The sequence below is a fragment of the Pteropus alecto genome, unplaced genomic scaffold (assembly GCF_000325575.1).
Source record: "Pteropus alecto unplaced genomic scaffold, ASM32557v1 scaffold42, whole genome shotgun sequence".
Classification (NCBI taxonomy): Eukaryota; Metazoa; Chordata; class Mammalia; order Chiroptera; family Pteropodidae; genus Pteropus; species Pteropus alecto.
The window spans coordinates 10,956,136-10,979,023 of NW_006434825.1; the positions used below are offsets into that span (position 1 = coordinate 10,956,136).

Genomic DNA, 22,888 nt, shown 5'->3' on the forward strand with positions numbered 1-22,888 from the left:
TTGGATAAAGAAGATGTGGTACATATATACAATGGAATATTACTCAGCCATAAGAAGAGATGAAATATTGCCATTGCAACAACATGGATGGACCTTGAGATAATCATGCTAAGTGAAATAAGCCAGACAGAAAAGTTGAAAACCACATGATAACACTTATATGTGGGATATAAACCTAAAAGCAATGAATGAACTGGACAAACAAACAGACACTCACGGACATGGACAATGGACCAGGGCTCCAACGGCCTTCAAGCCAACAGCTTATTTGCTACAGACAATAAAAACAAATCAGAAAGCTTCCGAATATCATAATTTTGGAATCCCGGTTCCAGTTAATAAGTACATTCTACCCCATTTGTCCCACTAAATGCTTCTATAAAGCTGGAAACAATGCATAGAGCAACTATTTCAGGACTCTGAAAAATAAACAGTAGTAGGCAGATAGGGGAAGAAGACCAGAATTCAAAAGTACCACTGAACCAGTAGTCAGTTTCCTATTTTCCTAGTCCTCCAAAATTCTCCAGCTTAGACTCTGGGACTTATGGGATAATACCAAAAAAGTCTACTATTCGTGTGATTGGAATCCCAAAAATAGAGACGAGCATGCAACGAAAAAGTATTTGAAGAAATAATAACAGACAACTTCCCATATTTGGTAAAAGATATAAATTTAAAGATTCAAGAAGCTCAGCAAATCCCAGACAGAAGAAACTCAAAGAAATCTAAGCCTAGATTCATCATAATCAAACTGCTGAAAACTAACAAAGTCCTAAAACCAGCCAGAGAGAAATGATGTATTATACATAGTAAAACAATGATTTGAATGATGCAGATTTAACATCAGAAACCACGAGGCCAGAAAGTGGAATGGCAGTATTAAAGCACTGAGAAACAAACTGACAGCCTGAAATTCTATATCCAGCAAAACTAGGGAATAAATGTGAAATAAAGATATTCTCAGATAAAAGAAAATTAAAGAGAATTCATAGCCAATAGACCTGATCTAAATGAATGTTAAAATTTCAAATCTTCAGATGGAATGGAAATAATACCAAAGGGAAAATTGGAACATTAGAAATGAAAGAAGAGCAATGGAAATGGTAAAAAATCTGGGTAAATATAATAGACAATTCTTTTCCTCTTAAGTTCTTTAAAATATGCATGATGGTTGAAAGCAAAATTTATAACACAATCTAATGAGGTCTCAATGCATATAATAACTAAAACAGAGGAAGAGGTAAATGGAATTATGTGGTGGTAATGTTTCTATATTTTACTTAGTAAAATAGTAATTATAATTAGAGTAATAGTAATTATAATAGCAGTAAAATAGTAATTATAATTAGAGTGTAAAGTATTAATGTTATGTTAATTATGTATCAAGTAATTCCTAGAGCAAACACCTAAAAAACCTATGTAAAGAGATATAGTCAAAACTCATTGGATCAATCACAATGGAAGACTAGCAAATATTCAAATAATCTAAAAGAAGAGAGGAAAAGGAAAACAGAGGAACAAAACATAGAACACGATACCAAAAGCACAGGAAACAAAAGTGAAAACTGATAATATGAACTACACAAAAATTTAAAACTTCTGTATATCAAAGGACACAAGAGAATGAAAAGACAACCTACAGAATGGAAGAAAATATTCCCAAATCATATATTTGATAAAGGGTTAATATCCAGAATATATAAAGAACTCCCACAAGTCAACAACAACAATAAAAAAATTAAATTATGGGCAACAGACTTGAATAGACATATTTCCCCAAATATATACAAATGTTCAACAAGAACATGAAAAGATACTTGACATTACTAATCACTAAAGAAATGCAAATCAAATCCACAAGATATCACTTCACGCCTATTAAGATGGTTACTATCCTCCCCCCAAAAATATCCCATGGTATTGTCTACACAGATAATCATGCCATCTGCAACTCGGAACAGTTGTTCTTTCTTTCCAATTTGTATGCTTTCTATTTATTTTTCTTGCACTGGTTAGCACTCCCAGTAGGACAGTGAATATCAGTGGTGAGAAGAGACGTCGTTGCCTTGTTCCCCATCTTTTTTTTCATTTCTTGATTTCTTGAATTTAAAAAAGTTAAGACATTTATACAATCCATGAAGTGATCCCCGCAATTACTCTAGCATCCATCTGGTACTATTACACAACCATTACAATAATACTGCCTATGTACCCTAAGCTATACTCTAAAATCACTGTGACTATTTTGTAACTACTAATTTGTATTTTTTCATCCCTTCACCTTTTTCACCCAGCCCTCCAACCTGCTCCCCACCCCGCACCCCATCCCCGCTGGTAGTCACCAGTGTGTTCTCTGTATCTGTGAGTCCGTTTTCATTGTGTTTTCATTTCTTTTGTTCTTCAGATTCCACATATAAGTGAAATCATATGGTATTTATCTTTCTCTGACTTATTTCACTCAGCATAATACCTTCTAGGTCCATCCACATTATTGCACATGGTAAGATTTCTTTTTTTTAATAGTTGAGTAATAGTCCATTATATAAATGTACCATTACTTCTTTATCCAATTGTCTATTAATGGGCACTTAGGTTGCTTCCATATCTTGGCTGTTGTGAAGAGCCAAGCTGCTGTGAATATAGGGGTGCATAGATCTTTACGAATTAGTGTTTTGGTCTTCTTTGGATAAATATCCAGAAGTGCAATTGTTGGGTCAAAAGAGAGTTCTATTTTTAATTTTTTTGAGGAACCACAAAACTGTTTTCCATAGTGGCTACACAAATTTGCAATCTCACCACCAACAGTGTACGAGGGTTCCCTTTTCTCCACATCCTCGCCAACATTTGTTGTTTTTTGATTTATTGATGATAGCCAATCTGGCAGGTGTGAGGTGATATCTCATTGCGGTTTTAATTTACATTACTCTAATGGTTAGTGACCTTGCGCATCTTTTCATATGTCCATTGGCCATCTGTATGTCCTCTTTAGAGAAATACCTATTCAGGTCTTCTGCCCATTTTTTAATTGGAATTTTTTGTTGTTGTTGCTGTTGTTATTGATTTGTATGAGGTTCTTTTTAAAATAAATTTTGGATATTAACCCCTTGTCGGATGTATTATAGGCAGATATCTTCTCCCATTCAGTGGGTTGTCTTTTCGTTTTGTTTATGGTTTCCTTTGCTGTGCAAAAACTTTTTAGTTTGATGTAGTCCCATTTATTTTTTCTTTTGTTTCCCTTGAGGAGATACATCATAAAAAAATTACTAATAGCAATATAGAGAGCTTACGGCCCGTGTTTTCTCCTAAAAGTTTATGGTTTCGGGTCTTACATATAAGTCCTTAATCCATTTTGAGTTTATTCTTGTATAAAGTGGAAGAAGGTGGTCCAGTTTCTTTTTCTTTTATTTTTGCATGTATCTGCCCAGTTTTCTCAACACCATTTGTTGAAGAGACTGTCTTTACCCCATTGCATATTCTTGCCTCCTTTGTCATAGATTAAATGACCATATAGGCGTGGATTTATTTCTGGGCTCTCTAGTCTGTTCCATTGATCTATGTGTCTGTTTTTATGCCAGTACCATGCTGTTCTGATTACTATAGCCTTGTAGTATAGTTTGATATCAGGTATTGTGATACCTTCTCAAGATTGCCGTGGCTATTCGGGATCATTTATAGTTCCACATAAGTTTCCGGATTATTTGTTCTAGTCCTCTGAAAAATGCCATTGGTATTTTGATAGAGATTGCACTGAATCTATAGTTTGCTTTGGGTCATACGGACATTTTAACGATGTTAATTCTTCCTACCGATCGGCACAGTATATGCTTCCATTTATTTGTATCTTCTTCAATTTCTTTTTTCAATAACATAATTTCTCAAGAACAGGTCTCTTACCTCCTTGGTTAGTTTGATTCCTAGGTATTTTATTGTTTTTGATGCAACTGTAAATGGATTGTTTTCTCAATTTCTCTGACAGTTCATTATTAGAGTATAGATGCCACTGCCTTGTTCCCCATCTTAAAGGGAAAGCAGATATACATTAATATGACAAATTGGTTTTGACAAAGGTAGAAAGGCAATTCAATGGAGAAAGGATAGTCTTTTCAACAAATAGTATTGGAATAGCTAGAATCAATGGGCAAATATATGAACCTCAACCTAAAGTTTTCACCTTATATAAAGATTAACTCAAAACGGATTACAGATCTAAAGGTAAGACATGAAACTACAATTCTTAGAAGAAATCATGAGAAAAAATCTTCATGATCTGAGATTAGTTCTTCCATATGACACTAAAAGCATAATACATTAGAAAAAACTTGGTAAATGGAATTTCATAGAAAAACAAAAACCTGTTCTGCAAAAGACATGGTGAAGAGAATGAAAAGACAAGACAGATTCAGTTAAAATGTTTGCAAGTCATATATTGGACCAAGGTCTTATATCCAAAGTATATAAAGGATTCTCAAAATTCAATAATAAGAAAGTAAACCGTCCAATAAAAAATGGGCAAAAGACTCGAACAGATTCTTCACCAAAGAGAATATATAGCTGGCAAATAAGCACAATATGCCAGATATCACTAGGCATTTAGGAAAATGCAAATAAAAACCATTATTGGATGTCACTACACACCTATTACATTCACTAAGGGAAAAAAAAAAAAAGGAAAAGGAAAAGAAAACAAGACAATGCCAAGTGCTGGCCAGGATGCAGAGCAAATAACACGCTTGCATACTGCTGTGAGAAGGCAAAACGGTAGAGCCACTCTGAAAAACTGTCCCACAGTTTCTTATATAGTTAAACAAATACTTGCCATATGATCCGGCAATTACATTCCTAGATATTAACCCTAGTGAAATAAATACCTATGTTAACACAAAAACTGTATATGAATGTTTACGGCATAATCATTCATAATCACCAAAAATTGTAAACAACCCAAATGTCCTTCAACGGGTAAATGAATCAAGAAACTGTGATACGTACCTACAATGGAAAACTAGTCAGCAATAAAAAGGAATGAACTATTGATAAAACAACAAGAATGAATCTCAAATGCATGACACTGAGTAAAAGACAGTCTCACAAGGTTATATACTCTATGATTCCATTCATATGACACTCGGGAAAAGACAAAACTATAGTAATGGGGAATAAGTGAGTAGTCGTCAACGGTTGGGTGTGACTACAAAGGAGGAGAATGAGGATGTTTAATGGGTTGAGACGGTTTGGTATCCTAACTGTAGTGGCTACATGAACGTATATAGGTGTTAAAACTCATAGAACTGTACACCAAAAAAGTCAATTTCACTATATTTTAATCTAAAAAATAGAACATTTGGAGACCACCAACATCCCTGGCATGTGCCCAAACCTCTATAGCTCAAACCTCCAGAGGTTTTCTCACGCTCTCAGAAAGAGAATGGTGTGTATTCCCCTTATTAGATTTTTCCCTTATTGGTTTAATTCAAAACCATAATATGACTTTCTAAATTAGCTTTTAAATGCTGTTTTTCCAGATTCAAAATATAGAATAAAACCCTTCATTTTGCCATTCAGTCACAAAACAAAACAAAAATAATCTAAAGAAAGAAACAGACCAATTTCCAAAATGGCAACCAAAACAAAAGCAAGACAGGGGCCAAGCAGAGAGCATCTGAACATAATGAGGTATGACGTTCAGACATTAGCTGTATACACAAGATTCGTGCACTTTTTTTGTGCACATTGTATTTCCATAAAAAGTTTTTAAAAGCAATAATGTAAATCTAAATTTATAACTCGAAAAACAAAACAAAAAAAAACTTTGTGCTATAGCCAAAAACAATTTCTAGAACAGCATGTATAATACCATTTTTACAAGTATGCGCTTTCAGGAAAAAAATCTAAAACAAAATATACTTGTTAACAGAAGTACTCTCTAGATATGAGAATACTGGTGATTTTTACTTTTTTCTTCATTTTCCTATAGTGGTATTTTGTTTAAACAACAGACATAAATACTCTTACTATAATCAGAAAATAAGTGTTTCTCCATTTTGAAAAAGAATATTCTAGTTAAAAATGTGATATTTCTATTACAGATCAATTTATGTACACCTTAAACTGTGCTCCTTGACATAAAGGAGTTTTGTAAGCCTCATATAGTACCAGAGTTCCAAGGCACTTTACCAGATGTGTGGCTGGAGCATGAAGAACAGAAACAAGGCTTCTCAAGAGAAGTGGTAACTTCTCTGGCAACTCTGAATAAAGTGGGGAAGGAGAATCAGGCAAGTGCAAAGGTATTCAGATAGAAGGAGTCCTGTGAGTGATGAAGAGGCAGAATTGATCCTAACATGGAACAAGGCAGGGGAATGGACCTAGGGAGAGACGCGGAAATTCGGAAGAGGTGTGAAGGGAAGGGTAGAGCTGAAGTAAAGGCTTGTGATGGAAAGTGTAAAGTTATTTCATAAGAAAAGACCAGTGTGCTCGTCGATGCCTCCGACAGCTAACCAACTATTCTATCCCTCTCTCTTCCCCTCCCCTGCCTTCCTTGTCCCTAAAAGAAGTGACCCCAGGGTGTTTCCTGCACAGGGGTGTCATGCTCAGGACCCTGAGTGCACAAGGGAGGTGGGCACCTGACCCAAGGGCAGCCCACCCACAGGCTGGCCAGGCACCTCTAATTTGCCCTGGCTGGGAAAACTTCATCCCAATAGAGGCATTGCTAATAGGCCAGTTGGACATGCTCTCTGGAATTCAATCACAGTCAGCAAGTTATCCGGAGCAGACAGACCTGGAATGAATATTTTAAATAGATAATCTATCAGAATAGATTTGTAATATGTATAAATGTATCTCTATCAGAAAATATAATGCCTGCAACTTTGCCTAAGCATTCTTTTATGATTCCTCTGACCTTCAAGAGGTGCTTTGGGATTATGCTATCACACTTACAGAAAATATCTAAGGGTACATACAGCAGAGTCTGAATGTTCTGTGCAGCTACTTAACAGTGAAATGTGGCTTGTTCCTTAGGGCCTCTTAATATGGCATTCCTTACAGCAAGAGATTGTGTTTCCCACTGCAAACAAGTCAGGCAGCAATACTTTTCACATACTCCTACACAGTCTACTTACTTTAAAATGTTATTTTCCTCAGCCGGTCTCCTTTTCTTGGAAGCAACCAAGCATCACATTTTATTAAGAAAACTACCTTCCTTGGCCATGGTTTTCACCTTCCACTCAGGTCCTTGATCAGACCTCCTCCTGGGACTCTTTCAGGTGGATGGCAGCCAGTCCTTGGCTACCTGAGACAGAAGTAGTGCCATATGCTGCCCTCCACAGTGCCAGCCAGTTTTTGCCCCCAAGTTCTCAGACTAAGGCAGTCAGTGCTCATAAGACCCGGCTAGATAAGCCTGATGGACAGATGCCCCTCCATAAGCAGGCCCAGATGGCAAAGGATGAAGCACTTGGCTGGCCTCAGGCTACAGTGGGGCCAGCATGGAGCTGGGCAGCCTGGTCCTCTCTCATATGTGACTAGGTCACGGTCCAGACTGTGAAGGGAGGACATGGGCCCTTTGTGGCCCAGGAACCACAGGCTATCCTTGACTGGACAGATAGAAAGAAATGCTGAACCCCCCTGAGTGAAGCACTAACTCAAATAAAACCCCAAGATTCGTGAAGCCCAGCTGCTTGGCCCTCCCAGCGTTCCCTCCAAGGCTTGGTTTTCCTGGTCCTGAGTAAAGCCGAAAGGAACTCATGTATCTTCCTTGCAACTCAGAGCTGACCAACACTGCAGGGATGAGCGTGGCCTTGGAAGCAGCTCGCCCAGTCACAAAACTCCCGCAGTGCACGTACCCAGATAGGACCTCCTAGAGTGGAAGATGTATTGGGTTATCTGCACCAACCTCTACTTCCCATCAGACATCAATTATTTGAGAACCGTTCTAATGATAATTCAGGTTCTGAGCAGGACTGAAAGGTTTTCATTTCAACAATATAGGAGCTCTTGTTGAAATGTCACCAAGTTACCTTTTTATCTGTATTCATTCCTTCAGTTATGTAGTACTGAATAGATCATCATCTACCTGCCTCACAGAAGACCACACAGAATGCTGGAAGGCCCTGCATATGCTTATTAATTCAAAATAAATCTGTTTAAAATACTATACTTAGAAAATTAAAATTAAAGTTTATATCTTTGCTTTATTTAGTCTTATTTACTCTCCTATCTAGCTTAATATCACAGCTAAGCCATGTCTCTAGAATAAGTTTCCCAATTAAATGAGACATAAGCTGCTCCACACAGCACCTCTGTGTCAGTTACAACAGATCCCAGTCTGGGTGGGAGCTTGGACTGGCAAGGAGCTAGCACACTAAAAATGGCATCCCCTCTGGGCTGATGAACTGGGAATAAGCAACCCTACCTCCCAACGGACTGTGCCCAGGGCAAGTGCCTTTGCAAGTAGAACATGCAGGCTGGTTCTCAGCCTGCTTCTCCCTCTCAGCTAGACTCACTGTGCAGTGCACAACCTGCCCAACTGTACATAGTAAACTTGGATAAGAGAGATTTAGAGCAGGATGGCTGGGACTTTCTTTGTTCCTCTATGATAATAGTATTGCTGAACTAATCTGGCTAAATCCTGTATTCAGTAGGTCTTCATCCTCTGTGTGTTAAGTATTAAGAAGTTTCCTTAAAAAAAAAAAAGAAAAGAAAGAAAGAAGAGGTTTCCTGTTGACAATAGGTAGAATATTTTTAAAATTTTTTTAAACTTTGTTTTCATTTATACTGATCCAGTCTGAGACACAATGGTAGATGCCGGTCTCCTATAGAATTCTATGGAGCTAGACACAGAGGAGACTCCATACACTACTGGCCCTGCTGGGCTCCCCCAGGCTTCCCTCCACCTGGCAATTTGTCATCTTTATGGATTTCATTCATCTAACTCTATTGGTAGCCTGTGGGACCCCAAAGTTCCTGACCAACAACTGAAGCTCTTCTAAAGCACATAGTGAAGGTGAGGCATATGCAGCCTCTCCGCAACTACCTCACCAAAACCACCTTGAGTACCATGCCAGCAACGTCCTCATCAACACCTCCATCAGCATCACACATTTCAGGACCATGCAAAGAGCCATGTGGATGTATTCACCTGTGACAAAGTAAGGGGTCTGTTTCCTCAGTTTCGGCTCCAAAACCAATTTGCTGGCAAATTACCCTGACCTCAATTTATTATCAGAGAAATTAAGGAACTAAAAGGCAATTTTACACCCGCTAATAACAGGGTTTTGTTACAATCCAAACTTTGGGGCTCCCAAGTCAGCTGCTTGTCCCAGGACATTCTCTTGGGCAATTTGCCTGGGCTGGTTTAAAACCTGCCCTTTTAACAGAAGATCACAGGCAAAGACTTGATTTGTCTTTTATCTAAAACTATTATCCCAAAACACGTCTGAGGATATTTACCATTCATCTCTCCACAAAATCATATAAAGAAAGATTATCAAAATTCAAAAAGCTGTCTCACATCTGGCTTCATAGAAAGAAATCAAACTATCACCCCTCCAGCAGCAGCTTTCACAGGGGAAAGACCAGCCTGAGACTCTAGTTCCAGAGCCACCAACAAACTGAGTCACCACAGGTAAGTTACAACCTCATTAGGGGTTAGATTCCTCAGCTGTAAAACAAAGTAGAGGGCACATGTGGATGGCTTCAAGATTCCTTCTCGTATAAAACTGAGTTTCTGAGTTTCAAGATGTTTTGAGCCATCTTGAACCTCCATTATTGATTTATACTATGCTCCTACCTCGCTATGGACTGAATTATTTCTTCCCACCCGGGCCCAAATTCACATGCTGAAGCCCTAACTTCCAATATAATGATATTTGGAGATGGGGGCTTTAGGGAGGTAATTAGAGTTGGATGAAGTAATGTGGATGGGGCACTCGTGATGGGATTAGAGTCCTTGTAAAATGAGGAAGAGAGATCTTTCCCTCTCTCTCCTTGTACCCACAAAGAAGTCATGTGAGGACGTGGCAAGATGGTAGTCACTTACGAGCCAAGAGAAACTTCAGAATGAAAGCTACCTTGCAGGTACCTTGATCTTGGACCAGCTTCCAGAACTGTGAGAAATAAATTTCTGTTGGTTAAACTACCCGATTTACAGTATTTGGTTATGACAGACTAAGACACACCCTCAATATGAATTACTTGTTTTTTCTTTTCTTCCTGGATTTGAAATTTGTTCCAAACACACTAATATATCAAACTGAACTTGGATGAGTTGGGAAGTGATTACCAAGCAGCCAAGTATTCACCAAACACTCAACAGGAGAAAACTGGGTTTCAGACTTGCAGGTGTTTATAAATTTGTTACGAGAGACTGTAAGTACATCCAAATATATTTTTAAAAAAAACAGAGTCCAGAAAGTAAGGGACATATGTAATGTCAGGTAGTCTATAATAAAGCTAGTGCTCCATCATAGGACATCACAGGACATAGGATATCAATCAGAACAACAACAAAAAAAGTATGATGGGCATGGCAGGGCCAGCAAGAAGAGGGTAGGGAAAAGGGATAGAAGACCTTGCCTCACCCCAGCCCACTCACTCCGGGGGTATCTTCTGACTGAACAAAGGGCTGGAGTGGCCTTGCAGCTGCAACATGTTGCTATGGGAACAAGAAGCATTCAGCCAGGTTGAGGAGGAAGATTTATATGAAAAGAAAATGAATGAGATAGTGACTGGACCAAAACCTGCCTGGATGAGGCAGGACCCATCGGCATTAAGGTCACAGCTAGCATGCCCCAAGTGCCTCTCTGGGCCATGTTCCACAGCAGGCACTCTCCATCCACCCTCACCCCAATCCCACGGAGGCAGGTAATCCTCTTACCTGTACTTCTCGCCACTCTGGCCTAACTCAGGCCCCTAAATGGCATGGTTCTGCGTGTAGGTGATCAAGATCTGTTTTTGAGAGGAAAAGTGACGGGGGAAAAACAAGAAAAACAACAAGGAAATCTAGCGTGGGGTGTAGGTGGCCATAAAGGATGATCCTGCAGTAACCCAACAGGGCAGGGGTCACCTGTCAGGCTAGAGGAACAGAGGAAACAGGGAGAAAGGGACGAACGAAACTGGGAAGTTCTAACATGCAGGGGTTGGACAGTCCCCACACATTCCCCACCTCAGGATAAACTGTGAAGGATTTAGAAATGGACCGCAAAACTTATTGCTTACTGTCAATGGAAAAAACAGGCCTCGTTAGAATATAACTTTCCCAGTTACCTGATGCTATCTATTTGAAATTCATTTTGTGGTGTGTATGTGTGTCTGCTCTTTGAATTTCCCTTTGAACAAGTTGTAACAACTTACTGGCTCCTCATTAATTAATAAAATCTTTTATATTTGTATGAGTCATATGTTTTTAATCTTTTTTAAATGATCCTTTAATACCCACGAACAAGCTGAAGTCCAAAACAGTGCCAATACTCTGTATTAGCTTCTCTAAGAAAGGAAAAAAAAGGTTCCAGAGGTCAATAATTCTTCCAACCACAAATACTTTGAAGTCTGCTGGCTCGAGCACAGAGAAGATAATCAAGTCTCAATTTTTACCTCTCTACCCTCCCTCCACCAGCAAACACTGTGTCCAGCTTCCTCGTGACTTTCATTGACTGATCTCAGCAATTCTTAAATTGCATTGATAATTCAAGGAGCTAGAAGAGAACGGTTGAATGGTCTCCCTTTATAATGAAACCATCACCTCTCCCCCTGACTCTGACCCATGCACTGTGCAAGAACTGGGACACAGGAGGGCTCTCAAGGCTGGCAGACCCACCAGGAGAGGTGCCAGAAGAGGGGAAACAGAATGGGAAAGACAAGCGATGCTGGAACGGTGCTCATGACCTGCCTCGTGGTTGCAAAAAAAGATACACACAGGGGTTCCAGGTGTGGTCTCTGAAGGTAGGGAGCATAGCTCCTCGCCTATTAGCTGTGGGGACCTAGAACAAGTTACTGATCTCAATAAAGCATCAGTTTCCTCATCTGCAAAGTATCGGCCTCACAGGATTGCTGTAAGCATTAAATGAGATAACACATGTAAAACATTTAGCAATCTGACACATAGTAAATGCACAATAAGTGTCAGCTTCAATATTTTTTGATGGAGAAATAAACTTAATGTAATACAAAATAAAAACCAGAAATATCATAAAACCGACTGCTACCTCTTAACTCCCATTTGTCATGTCCTTTCCACCCTCATTGCCAAAAGGCCAGTTGACTTTCGTTTCTCACCTGAATCACTCAGTCTCTTCCTGGGCCTTGCTGTCATCATCTCATCCTTCTCAAAGCCATTCCTCACACCCTCTAACTCAGCAATATCCAATAAAAATACGTCAGTCACATGTGTAATTTTAAATAACTAAATTTAAGATTAAGTTTTCTAATAGCCACATTTTAAAAAGTAAAAACAGGTAAAATTATTTAGTAGTATATTTTACTTATCCTGAGATATCCAAAATGTTATCATTTCAACATGTACTCAATACAAAAAATTATTGAATTATCTTACATTTTTTCCTATTACATCTTTGAACTCTAACATGTATTTTATACTTATTCACATCTCAATTCATGCTAGCCACTGTTCAAATGCTCAACAGACCCAGCTCTAACCGTTCCCCATCTCTTTCTGAAAATCCAAATTCATTAGCCTAACAAATCAGACCTTCTCCACCTGGGTCCCCCTCATCCCTCCCCAAACCTCCCCCTTCCACACTTTTGCCTGATGAACCATACCTGGTTTATCTCCTTACCACCCACTTCCGGGGCTTGTCCTCAACTCCCAGCACCAAGTATCTTCCTTCTTCACAAGACACAGCACGCCTTAATGCCAGACACTGGACACATCATCATTCAACATGAGAATGTGCCCACTTCCCACAAGGCCACAGGGGCTTCCTTGCCAAGCCTACTGTCCCCAGCATCTATTAGAACTCTTGGCTATGGTAAGTGGAACGGTTTGTGTACTTTATCTGCCCCAAACTAAACCCTCACTCCCAAGTACAGTGGGAGCCCCTCGTAAGCAGGACTTTTGTCCTATTTATGTATGTCTAACAGTACCTGGCCCAGTCTAGGCTTTCAAACATATGCAAAGTATAATTTTTTTTTTGTACACCTACAGCATCTGGTCTTCCTAGGTGGTCTCCCATCCAAGCACTAACCCTGCTTAGCTTCCAAGTACAGACGAAAGCTAAGGGTGACATGGCCGTAGACAAGTATAAATTTTTTTGAAGGAGTAGACTACGTTAGAATTTTTACCAGCATCTAGCTACTGATCTTGATCTAACTGTAAAGTTATTCAGCCGACTCGCAATCTCAAATTATCCACATGTATAGGGTTTGGACTAAAAATGGTTGAGAGAAAGTAGACAAGCGAAAGAAGCAACTACCGCTGGAAGAGCCACTGTTTCTGGGTTGTTTTTTTTTTTTTCCCTATTGGCACAAAAATCTTTTAGCCTTAAACTGTTTTTCATAGCTGTGCTGGAATAAACGGGAAACCACAAGAATAAAGGCTTCCACTATGCCAGTCATCAAACGTAATGGCAAGAAAGAAACCATCCAGAATCACCCGCATTTGATTAAACTCTGAACCTTTTCAGTGTTTATGAACAGATTTAATTCCCAAATTTAACCAACCATATGAAATGTTCCGAGACAAAATTCTGTATTAAGTATTTCCTATGGCTCTCTCCAGCCTCTCGAAGACTTGAAGCCTCACTTCTCAGGCCACACGGAACTGCTGCTGTTCTTTTATTTTAATCAGAGACTTTTGTAAAAACAACCACTAGGACCCTCAGCCTATGTAACTTTTCTTTGCTCTTGTTAAATATCTAAGGGTTCTCAAAACACTGGCCTGGCAGATCCTGAGCCACCCTCTCTCCCAATACATTAAGCAGAAAGCAGACAACTTCAATAATTATTAGAGAAGCCCCGGTTTTCATTTCGCACTTTCCTAGGCAAAAGACTTGGCAAAGCCTCTTATGGTTCTCTCTCTTTTACAAAAATCTGTCTCCTAAGCAAAAGTTTGTTTCATAGTAGCAGTAGATACACTTCTACAGTTAAAAACAGAAAAAAATAATTACACTGGCATGTTATTTCCATACTTCCTTCACAATATTTTCCACCTAGAACAGAGTCCAGAAGTTTATTTATTTGTAAATAAATCAATGTTATATTTCCTCTATGGATCCCATGTTTTCTAATAAGTTAACCTTACAAACTACATTAAGTAATAATCCATTTTCTTTCTTTTATTAAACATATACGCCTATGCAATTGATTATTCATGCCTTACTATGTGCCAGGCACTGTTTTAGACACCGAGAATAAAGCAGGGAACTTAAAACACACCGCCTCTGCTCTCATGGACTGATCTTCTAGTCAGGTGGGAAATAAAGCAGGGTGACAGAGACAGAGTGGGGACTGGGGAGTGCCCTACTTTAGACAGGGTGGTCATGGAAGGTCTCTTTTGAGCAGAACAGAGCCAAGTGGACATTTTTGGAAAAAGGGTGCGGCACAGGGGGTAAAAAAATAAACCTCAAATGCAAAGACTTGGAGGCAGGAGTAAGTTAATCAAAATATTAATCAAAACTTCTCATCAACATGAAATGATCAGTCAAAAAAGAAATTGGCGTTTTTCTGTTTAATGCAGTTTATATCAGACTTTTTGAAATACAGTTAGTACCCAGCACTTCAGTCTGATTCTCAATCCCCCATTTTATAAATTCTGGGCCCTCCAGGGATGCCCCCCTGAAAACCGGTGACAAACTCCCACCATTTTATGTGAGGAGGCAAGACCCCACACGGAGAGGCACTGAAATGAGGGCTAGCCCCACTCACTCTAAAGTGAGAATTTTTCACACAAAAATCCTCCCCATCAAGAAGTTAAACCGCTTAAAAAATAAGGTGGTTTCCAAATACTAACAAAACAAGAAAGATCTTTTCCCAAAGGAGGTGTCGCTTTCTGAATTTTGTACCCTTCCATTCATCTGTCCCCTCTTCAGCCAGCCGCAGGCCCGCCCCCAGCTCTGGACCATTTTGAACTGAGCCTTTGGAAGTTTAAATTGGCTCTTCACCACCACGCGAGATGCTGAGGCCATCCCCTTGGCCGAGGTGCCTTGCTTTCTTACTCTCTACCTCTCCCAGTCTATCCTTCCTCCTTCTGGGCCCTCTGAGTCCCACCCTGCTAATGAATCCAAACCCCAGCTCACCTCACCCTACTTCTTAATTCTGCACACACAGCCTGTCTCCCAGGAATAATCTTATTTTCCAAACAAAAACCTCAGGACACGCTGTCAAAACATGGATACTTGTTATGTGAATTGCTCTAATTTCAGTGCTTGGAATATTTCACAATTTAAAGCAAAAGAATTTTTCAAAACTTAAGATGTACTTACACGTGGTGTGATGAGACAACACAGGAAATTGGGGCTGTCTGGGAAAACTCAGACGCTGCGATCAAAGTCACAGGCCTTTGACTACCGCTCTATTCTCTAACGAACGACTTTATTTTCCAAAGAAATTTGACATCATTGTACAAAAGGATTTGAAGATACTTCCAGGAATAAGAATAAAGAGGCAGTGGCAGTAGCTGTGAGGTAAAGGCCAGAACGCTGTTATTTCCAGGTTATTTCAACAGCTCCGTGAGCTAACAGAACCACCATGAAAAGTAATCAGCTTTGGCTGCAACAAAGACCTCAGCCCTTGATGGGGTAGATCACATGGGGCTGCAGTTCAGGTAAATCCAGAACTACTTCTAAGCTAGAAACACGACCCTCTCCAGTACCCAGGTAGGCATCCATTCTACTGAGAGAGAAGCATCTTGAATTTGGCAGGGTACAGAGCCTCTCATTTTCCCCTCCTCTAAGCATCCTCTGAAGTGGCATGACTGCTTTCTAATTAAGAACAAAGGTCCTCCAGGGCTGTCAAGAGCGAACTAATCTGCCCTGTGACCCAGGAGGAGCCCGGTCTTTTTGAGCTCTTTCCTTATGTAAGTACTTATGGATAAATAAGACCTTTCGGGTATGTTGTAGGGAGAGATGCTTGACCAAATCCATGTTTGTTTAGATGTTCAGAAAAGGAATGGTACAGAGTGGCTCCATAGTGTAGTGGTTAGCACATCTACTTTATAGGCAGAAGGTCCTGGGTTCGCGCGCCCCAAGCGGAGCCACAGATCATACCCCAGGATCACCACAGCCTGGGTGCACCAGGCCCCAGGACTCAGGTGTGCCCCGTGAGTGCATGGGCGGAGACGCCCCGCCTTCAGAGATCCAGTTCTTTAAAGGGACAACATCCATAGGTCAGCAGTGGAAGGGGTGGGGTGGGTGGGGCAGGGTGAGGGGGGTGGCAATAGTATTCTTTTTTTTTAATTTTTTAGGTGAGGCAACCCTTGGTTGACCTCACAGATTGCAAGAACCTTGTCAGCTTACAATTCCTTTTTTTTTTTTTTTACACCTACAGCACCCGGTCTTCCTAGGTGGTCTCCCATCCAAGTACTAACCAGGCCCGACCGTGATTTACCTTCTAAGATCAGATGGGATCGGATTGTTCAGGGTAACATGGCCGTAGACTGTGTTGCTCTTTGACCTAGTAAAAGCACTCCTTGAAATGTAAAAATAATAATAATAACAATGATTCAAAGAAGAATGCAGGCCATTTAATGAAGCATTCTTCCTAATAACAAAACACTGGAAACCATGATCAGGGAATCTTATGCAGTCTTTAAAAGAAAAAATTCCAAAGTTCTTTTCATTTGAGTCTGTCATACTAAGTTTTTTTCCTAATTTCCTTTAACATTGCAATGTTTTTTAAATTGAGATATAATTGACATATAACATTATATTAGTTTCAGTTGTATAACATGTTTTGATATCTGTATATATATATGGGGAAACGATCACCACAATAAGTCTAGTTAACATCTGTCACCACACAGTTACAAAATATTTTTCTTATTATGAGAACTTTTAAGATCAACTCAGCAATTCTCAAACATGCAATACAGATTATTAAGTATTATTAACTATGCTGTTAATTATGTCCCCAATGTTTTAACTAATAAATAAAATGAGGGTAAATTCCTTTCAAATAGAAGAAATTTTGCCATTAGCAACAACAATGTATTAAGCACCTGCTATTATGCAGAATGCTTGATTTTTTTAAATAGAAAAACATATTGAAAAAAAATGTTAAGCTTTGAGTTTGGAGGCCCTCCTCAAGGGCCTCTAAATTACAAAGTAATAAATAAAAGGAAAGTAACAAAAGGTTAATTAAAGATTATGGTTACTATATTAGTTTTAAAACTAATCTACACTAAAGTAGAGTTAATAACAGCTAACATTTTAGTAATTTTTGAATAGGAGATATCTGCATGTGGTATACAATTCAAAAAAGTATGAAAAGTCATACAGTGAAAAACAGATCTCCCTTCCACTCTGGCCTTCTGCCTCCCAGTTTCTCAATTTGTATCGTTCCAGAGATATTCTACAGTGCCAGCAGGTTTAAGTGACTTTGTATGTGAGAGACACTTTGCTACAGACTCTGCATGAAAGGCTCACTGATGCAGATTGTACTATCATTGGCCCCAATTTCCAAGTGAGGCGACCTGCTTATGGCCTGAAATGAAAGGCCACTGGCCAAAAGTCTCATGGTGATAAGAGGCATAAAGTCCATATTCTTGGAACTCATCCCTGCCCCAAACCCCCAACACACACATATACACACAGAGCCCTAAACGAAGGTTACTTCATATTATATTATTCCCTCTGCTCTGAACACTCTCCCACCAACCTTCACCATCCCTTCGCCTAGCTAATTTGACTTTCCATAAACATTTTATAATCGGTTTGTCTCTAAAAAAAAATCTTGCTGGATTGTGGGATTGTGTTAAACCTGTAGATCAATTTGTGGCAAGTTAGTATTTTAACTATATTGAGTCTTCCAATCTATGAACACAGTGTGTCTGTACACTTATATTGAGTTGTCTTTGATTTCTTTCTTCAGTGTTTTGCAGTTTTCAGTGTGAGGATCCTGTATGTTTTGTTAGATTTATACCTAAATATTTCATTCTTTTCAGAGCCACTGTAACTGATAAGGGTTAATTTCGGTGTCCAATGATTTGTTGCTAGGATATAGAAACAATTGATTTCTGTGTGTTGACCTTGTATCCTGCAACCTTACCCTCTTATTAGTCCTAGGAGCTATTTTATAAACTCTCATGGAATTGCCTACACAGGCAATCATGTATGTCATATTCAAATAGGGATAGTTGTTCTTTCCAATCTATATTTATTTTTCTTGCACTGGATGGTGAATATCAGTGGTGAGGCAGACATCATTTCCTTGTTCGCCATCTTAGGGGGAAAGCATCCTTTTTTTCACCGCTACAGCTGTATGCACGTATGTTGGCTATACTTTAGCAAATGCCCTTTTACAGGATGAGGGAATTCCCTTCTCTTACTAGTTTGCTAGCAGCAGTTATCATGAATGAATATTGAATTGTGTCAAATGTTTTTCTGCATCCACTACTATAACCATTTTTTTTTTTGGTCATTGTTATTCTTTAAACTGTTCATATAGTGGAATTCACCTATTGATTTTGGAAAAGTGAACCAGCCTTTTGTTCCTGGGATAAATCACAGTTGGTTGTGGTGTACTATTCTTATATTGCTGGATTTGATTTCCTAGTATTTTATTGAGGATGTCTGTGTCTGTATTCATTTGGAACGACTGGTCTGTAGTGTTCTTTTCTTGAACTGTCTTTGTCTGCTTTTATAAAACAGATGTGTACTATACACTTCTCTGAGGTCTTGGATGATAGTTTTACTATCTTTAATCATCATTAAAACTTAAGAGTGGTTTTATCTTTGCTGTTCCGCTAGACTTTGACTCCAAGTCCTTGACCAGGAAGACAATTTCCAATAACAACAATCTTCCTAAGGGAAAATGAGGCTGTTTTACAAGAAGCCACTTTACGGTAGATCTCAGAAAGCAATGCCATGAAGCCACTATTTCACCACCATAATCTGCACGCCCCTGCCCACCTCAGCAAATCCCACAGAGAGCCGGATCCCTGGAGGGACTGCGCAGACTGGTTTTGGACGGAAAAACAGACCAGGCCTTCATCAAATAAAAGATATATTATAACCCCACCCTGAAATGCAAATAGCACGTTTATCTTTGAGTTATCTAGGAAAGCACCTACCAAACACAAACCTCTTAAATTCCTACAATTCCTAAAATGCTCAATCAAGTCATTATCTCCCACAAGCTCCAGGGCCCAATAGGGTTAAGAGATTTCAAGATCAGCAGAGCTAAAATTTGAATTTAAACCTGTTTATTACCCAACTTTGTTATAAAAAGTCCTACACAGATGTGATCCAATGTCAGAAGGTCAATCAGGCATGGAGAGGCTCAAGAAAGGTATCTGAAGCAAGAGCTCCTTGATGGGCCTTTTCACAACTGGAAATGCTGATTCTGCTTTTGGCACTTTAGAGAAGGCCCATCCCCCCATTGCGGGAAGTCCCAGGTCTGTTGGGTGAGGAGCAGGGAGAGCACAAAGGAGCTGCACACCGGGGAATAGCTCACCTACAAATCAAAACCCTTGTAAGTCTATTGCGTCAGCATGTAAAAGTCACCCACCCAAAAGGTCACCGGGCTGCCCAGAGACCACAGAAATGTCCTTAGACTCAAGGTCTCCTGCTCTGCTATGTTAATCAACTCAAATGATGTGTTCAGGAGGCGGTAAAAAGCACACTCCAAAACCAAACAGCCTGGGTTCAAAATCAAGCTCCGTCACACACTCGCCATGTGACCTTGAAAGACTCACACCCTTTGCGCCTCAATTTCCTCATCCATAAAATGGGGATGACAACAGTAGAGGAAACATACACTAAATGATGTCTGCTGTTATTATTTTTCGGAGAGTCTTGTCCAATCCAGGGCCTATCCTCTTCTGACACGGTCCTTACGTCACAGTGTAGGTGACAGCCTTTTCTCCCAACTCCATCCCAAGAGCAAATCCCTGATTTCAACAAAGTTGATAGTGGGAGATGGGGACAATTAGCAAAAGGCTTATATTAACTATTTCATTAAATAATGTCTGGGAGCTAAAAATCAGTCAGCAGTCACAGAATTCACACTCATAAGAAAGGTAATTTAAATCAATAGTTAAACTAACTCTTTTTCCACAAAAGTACGATTTTATTGTTTTATATAATAGCCACAGGAGACATTCTCCCCAACTAAGAGATAGGTATGAGTGGAATTTTTAAAAGATATAATTTATGAAAATGCACTGATTCATTTTCACATTTCAGATTACTTTTACTAGCAAATAACATTCCACTTAAAATAGCAATTTAACTTTTAAATCGCTAGGAAGTGACCTATCTTTAATTCAAATATATAATTATAATTTTGGGTTGGCATCTTCAGCACATGCTATTTCTTTAGAGACAGGAAATATCAATTAGCAATAATGATAGCTAATGTTTCTTACACACTAACTAAGCGCCTAATAAGCTAGGTGTTAATTTCTACATAACACCTCATTCTCTTAATCCTTTGAGGGAGGTATAGGCTCATTTCACAGAAAAACCTCAGCCTTGAGGTTGATGAGTAATGGTTCTGACAGAGAACTGATTTCTAGCACCTGTGTATTTAATACTAAAATGATACAGAAAAGACTCAAACTTTTATTGTGCATGCAAATCACCAGGGGAATCTTGTGAAAATGCAGATTATGGTTCAGAAGGTCAAGGGGGAGGCCTCTCTGATGCTGCATTTCTAACAAGCTCCCTGGTGCTTTTGATGCTGCCGACCACACTTGGAGTAGCAAGGATCTACAGGTTGCAATAGGCCACAGAGCACAAAAAAAATCTATAAAAACTAAAATTAAAAAAAGTCAAAATTTTCTCAAAAACCAGAATTAGAATATACTTATATTTCTTGACGGAATTCTGAGCTTTGTAACATCTTAGAAATATCTTCACGACTTCCTTTCCAGTTTAAATTGAGATTCCAATTTCTTAGAGTTTTGTGAGGAGGTTTTCCCCTGAAAAACCCTGATTTTTATCAAGGCTGAGAGGCCAAGTACATGAAGAATATTTCAAGTTGCCATACCCTTCAAACAGATCCCCAACATTCATTCATCCACATATAACCTCTCGCCGTTTAAATTTTAGAGATTAGACAAATGCAGAGTTAGGTGAGATTTTAGGGGCTGGACCCCAAAGTTCTTCCAGATGAAGAGGAAAGCTCTACAACAAAGTAACACCTTACCATATCACTCATTTCTATTTCTGGCCTTAGGTGACAAAGTTCCAGCAACGAGGTGATAACTGCTGGATAACATTTTATACAAACTACTGTGTTTCAATTCTTTTACCAGATCCTTTGAGCAGCAAGTTCTATTTTCTTTCAAAAGTCCACAGAGTAGTAAACAAAGCATGGTGCTTTAAATTCTACCTGGGTCCAAATTCCTGCCCCACTCTCTTTTATGCATTTTTGATTATCTGTGTTATACTCAAACATTGGCTAGCTGCCTCTTTTAAAAGAGGGTTATACACCTTGCCCCACCCCACACACTCCATTCTCTTTGCTAATAGCAATTCCTAACTACAGAACCAACATATCTCTGAGAACATCCTGGTTTACCAGATAAGGTCAGTTTAAAATTCTAGAGAGGGAAACCAACTCCATTGGTCTTTCCTTAGAGCCTTTCAAAAATACCCTCCAGCAATCAGCAGAAGCCTTTCGGTGAGGAGATAAATAAAACAGTCCGTGATTCTGCAATCTACAAATAGTGAGACCCTTATTTAAAGGGTGTCCCCATAGTATATTATTCCCAAGGAACATTTATCTATGTACTCAAGTCAGAACAAGAAGTCCAAAGCTTAGAAGAAAAAAACATAAACATACTTATAGCTCTATGCAAATGGCATCTCTGGCTGAGAAGTCTATAAAGTTTTGCTGTCTGGCCTCAAAAGGAGGCCTACCTGTGACCTTGAATATCTGGACAGTTTTTTCGGAACTGGAGCATGTCTGTCCACAACAGAGCTCAACAACTTCCCAGAGAGGCCTGTTACAAAACCATAAAAGAGGGGCAGAGCAGGACAGGCCCCTGCCCTGAACACCCTGGAAACTAAAAATAAGAATTCTGAGAAATGAACTCTACTATAGACAAGTCCAACAGAAAGTTCTCTGTTTCTGTTACCTCCCAAACTGGCTGCCCTCCCAGAGTGGTTTAACTCTGGGTACCAATTGGGCAATGCCAGTCACGGTGCTGGGGCGGAGGACTCAGGGATGCAGGTTCTGTCTTCTACGTTAATTAAGAGGAATTAAACCCGGCAGTATAAGCTGGAGAGTTTTGTGGGCACATCTAGGCTCCCCCACGGCATCTAGGTTACATACTTTCATTCAACAAACATTTATTGAGCGTCTACCTTATGCTGGGCATGGGCGAGGATACCAAGCCACAGTCCCGCGTGGTGGAAGCTGACAGAGAAGAGCCATCGGGAAGGGTGTTGGTTGTGTGGGCCCGAAATCCTACCACAAGTTGCTATGACCAGTAGTACCCAGGACAGCACGATCCCTAAGCCGGCTCCTCGGATCACCAAGCCCCAAAATGAAACAGGCTCGCGACAACGAAGGCAGGAGTGGACAGGTAGGCCCGGGGGCAGGTGTTCAGGTGGGAGGAGCATACCCGAGGCGGCAGGGCTGGAGAGAGCAGAGTCCCCAAGGGAAGGGGGAGGGCGGCCCGGGGACCCAGAGAGGACGAAGGGGTGCAAAGAGCTAGAGTCTGGCCCCGGGAAGCGGGTGCGCGGCAGAGGCCGGCCGGGCCTGCGCCCCCCGA

The 22,888-nt window shown here is 39.9% G+C and overlaps 1 protein-coding gene and 1 pseudogene across 1 annotated transcript in view; both read right to left on the reverse strand.

Annotated features, from left to right (window-relative positions):
- Nucleotides 1-22,866, reverse strand: part of CMTM4 (CKLF like MARVEL transmembrane domain containing 4) — a 57,279-nt gene extending 34,413 nt beyond the window's left edge. The window contains exon 1 of the mRNA XM_015587662.2: nt 22,479-22,866. Coding sequence (XP_015443148.1) covers nt 22,479-22,736 — 258 coding nt within the window. The 5' untranslated portion in view covers nt 22,737-22,866. The remainder of the gene's footprint in view (nt 1-22,478) is intronic.
- On the reverse strand, nt 16,486-16,604 carry LOC112478233 (annotated as a pseudogene).
- Nucleotides 22,867-22,888: the final 22 nt, after the last annotated feature.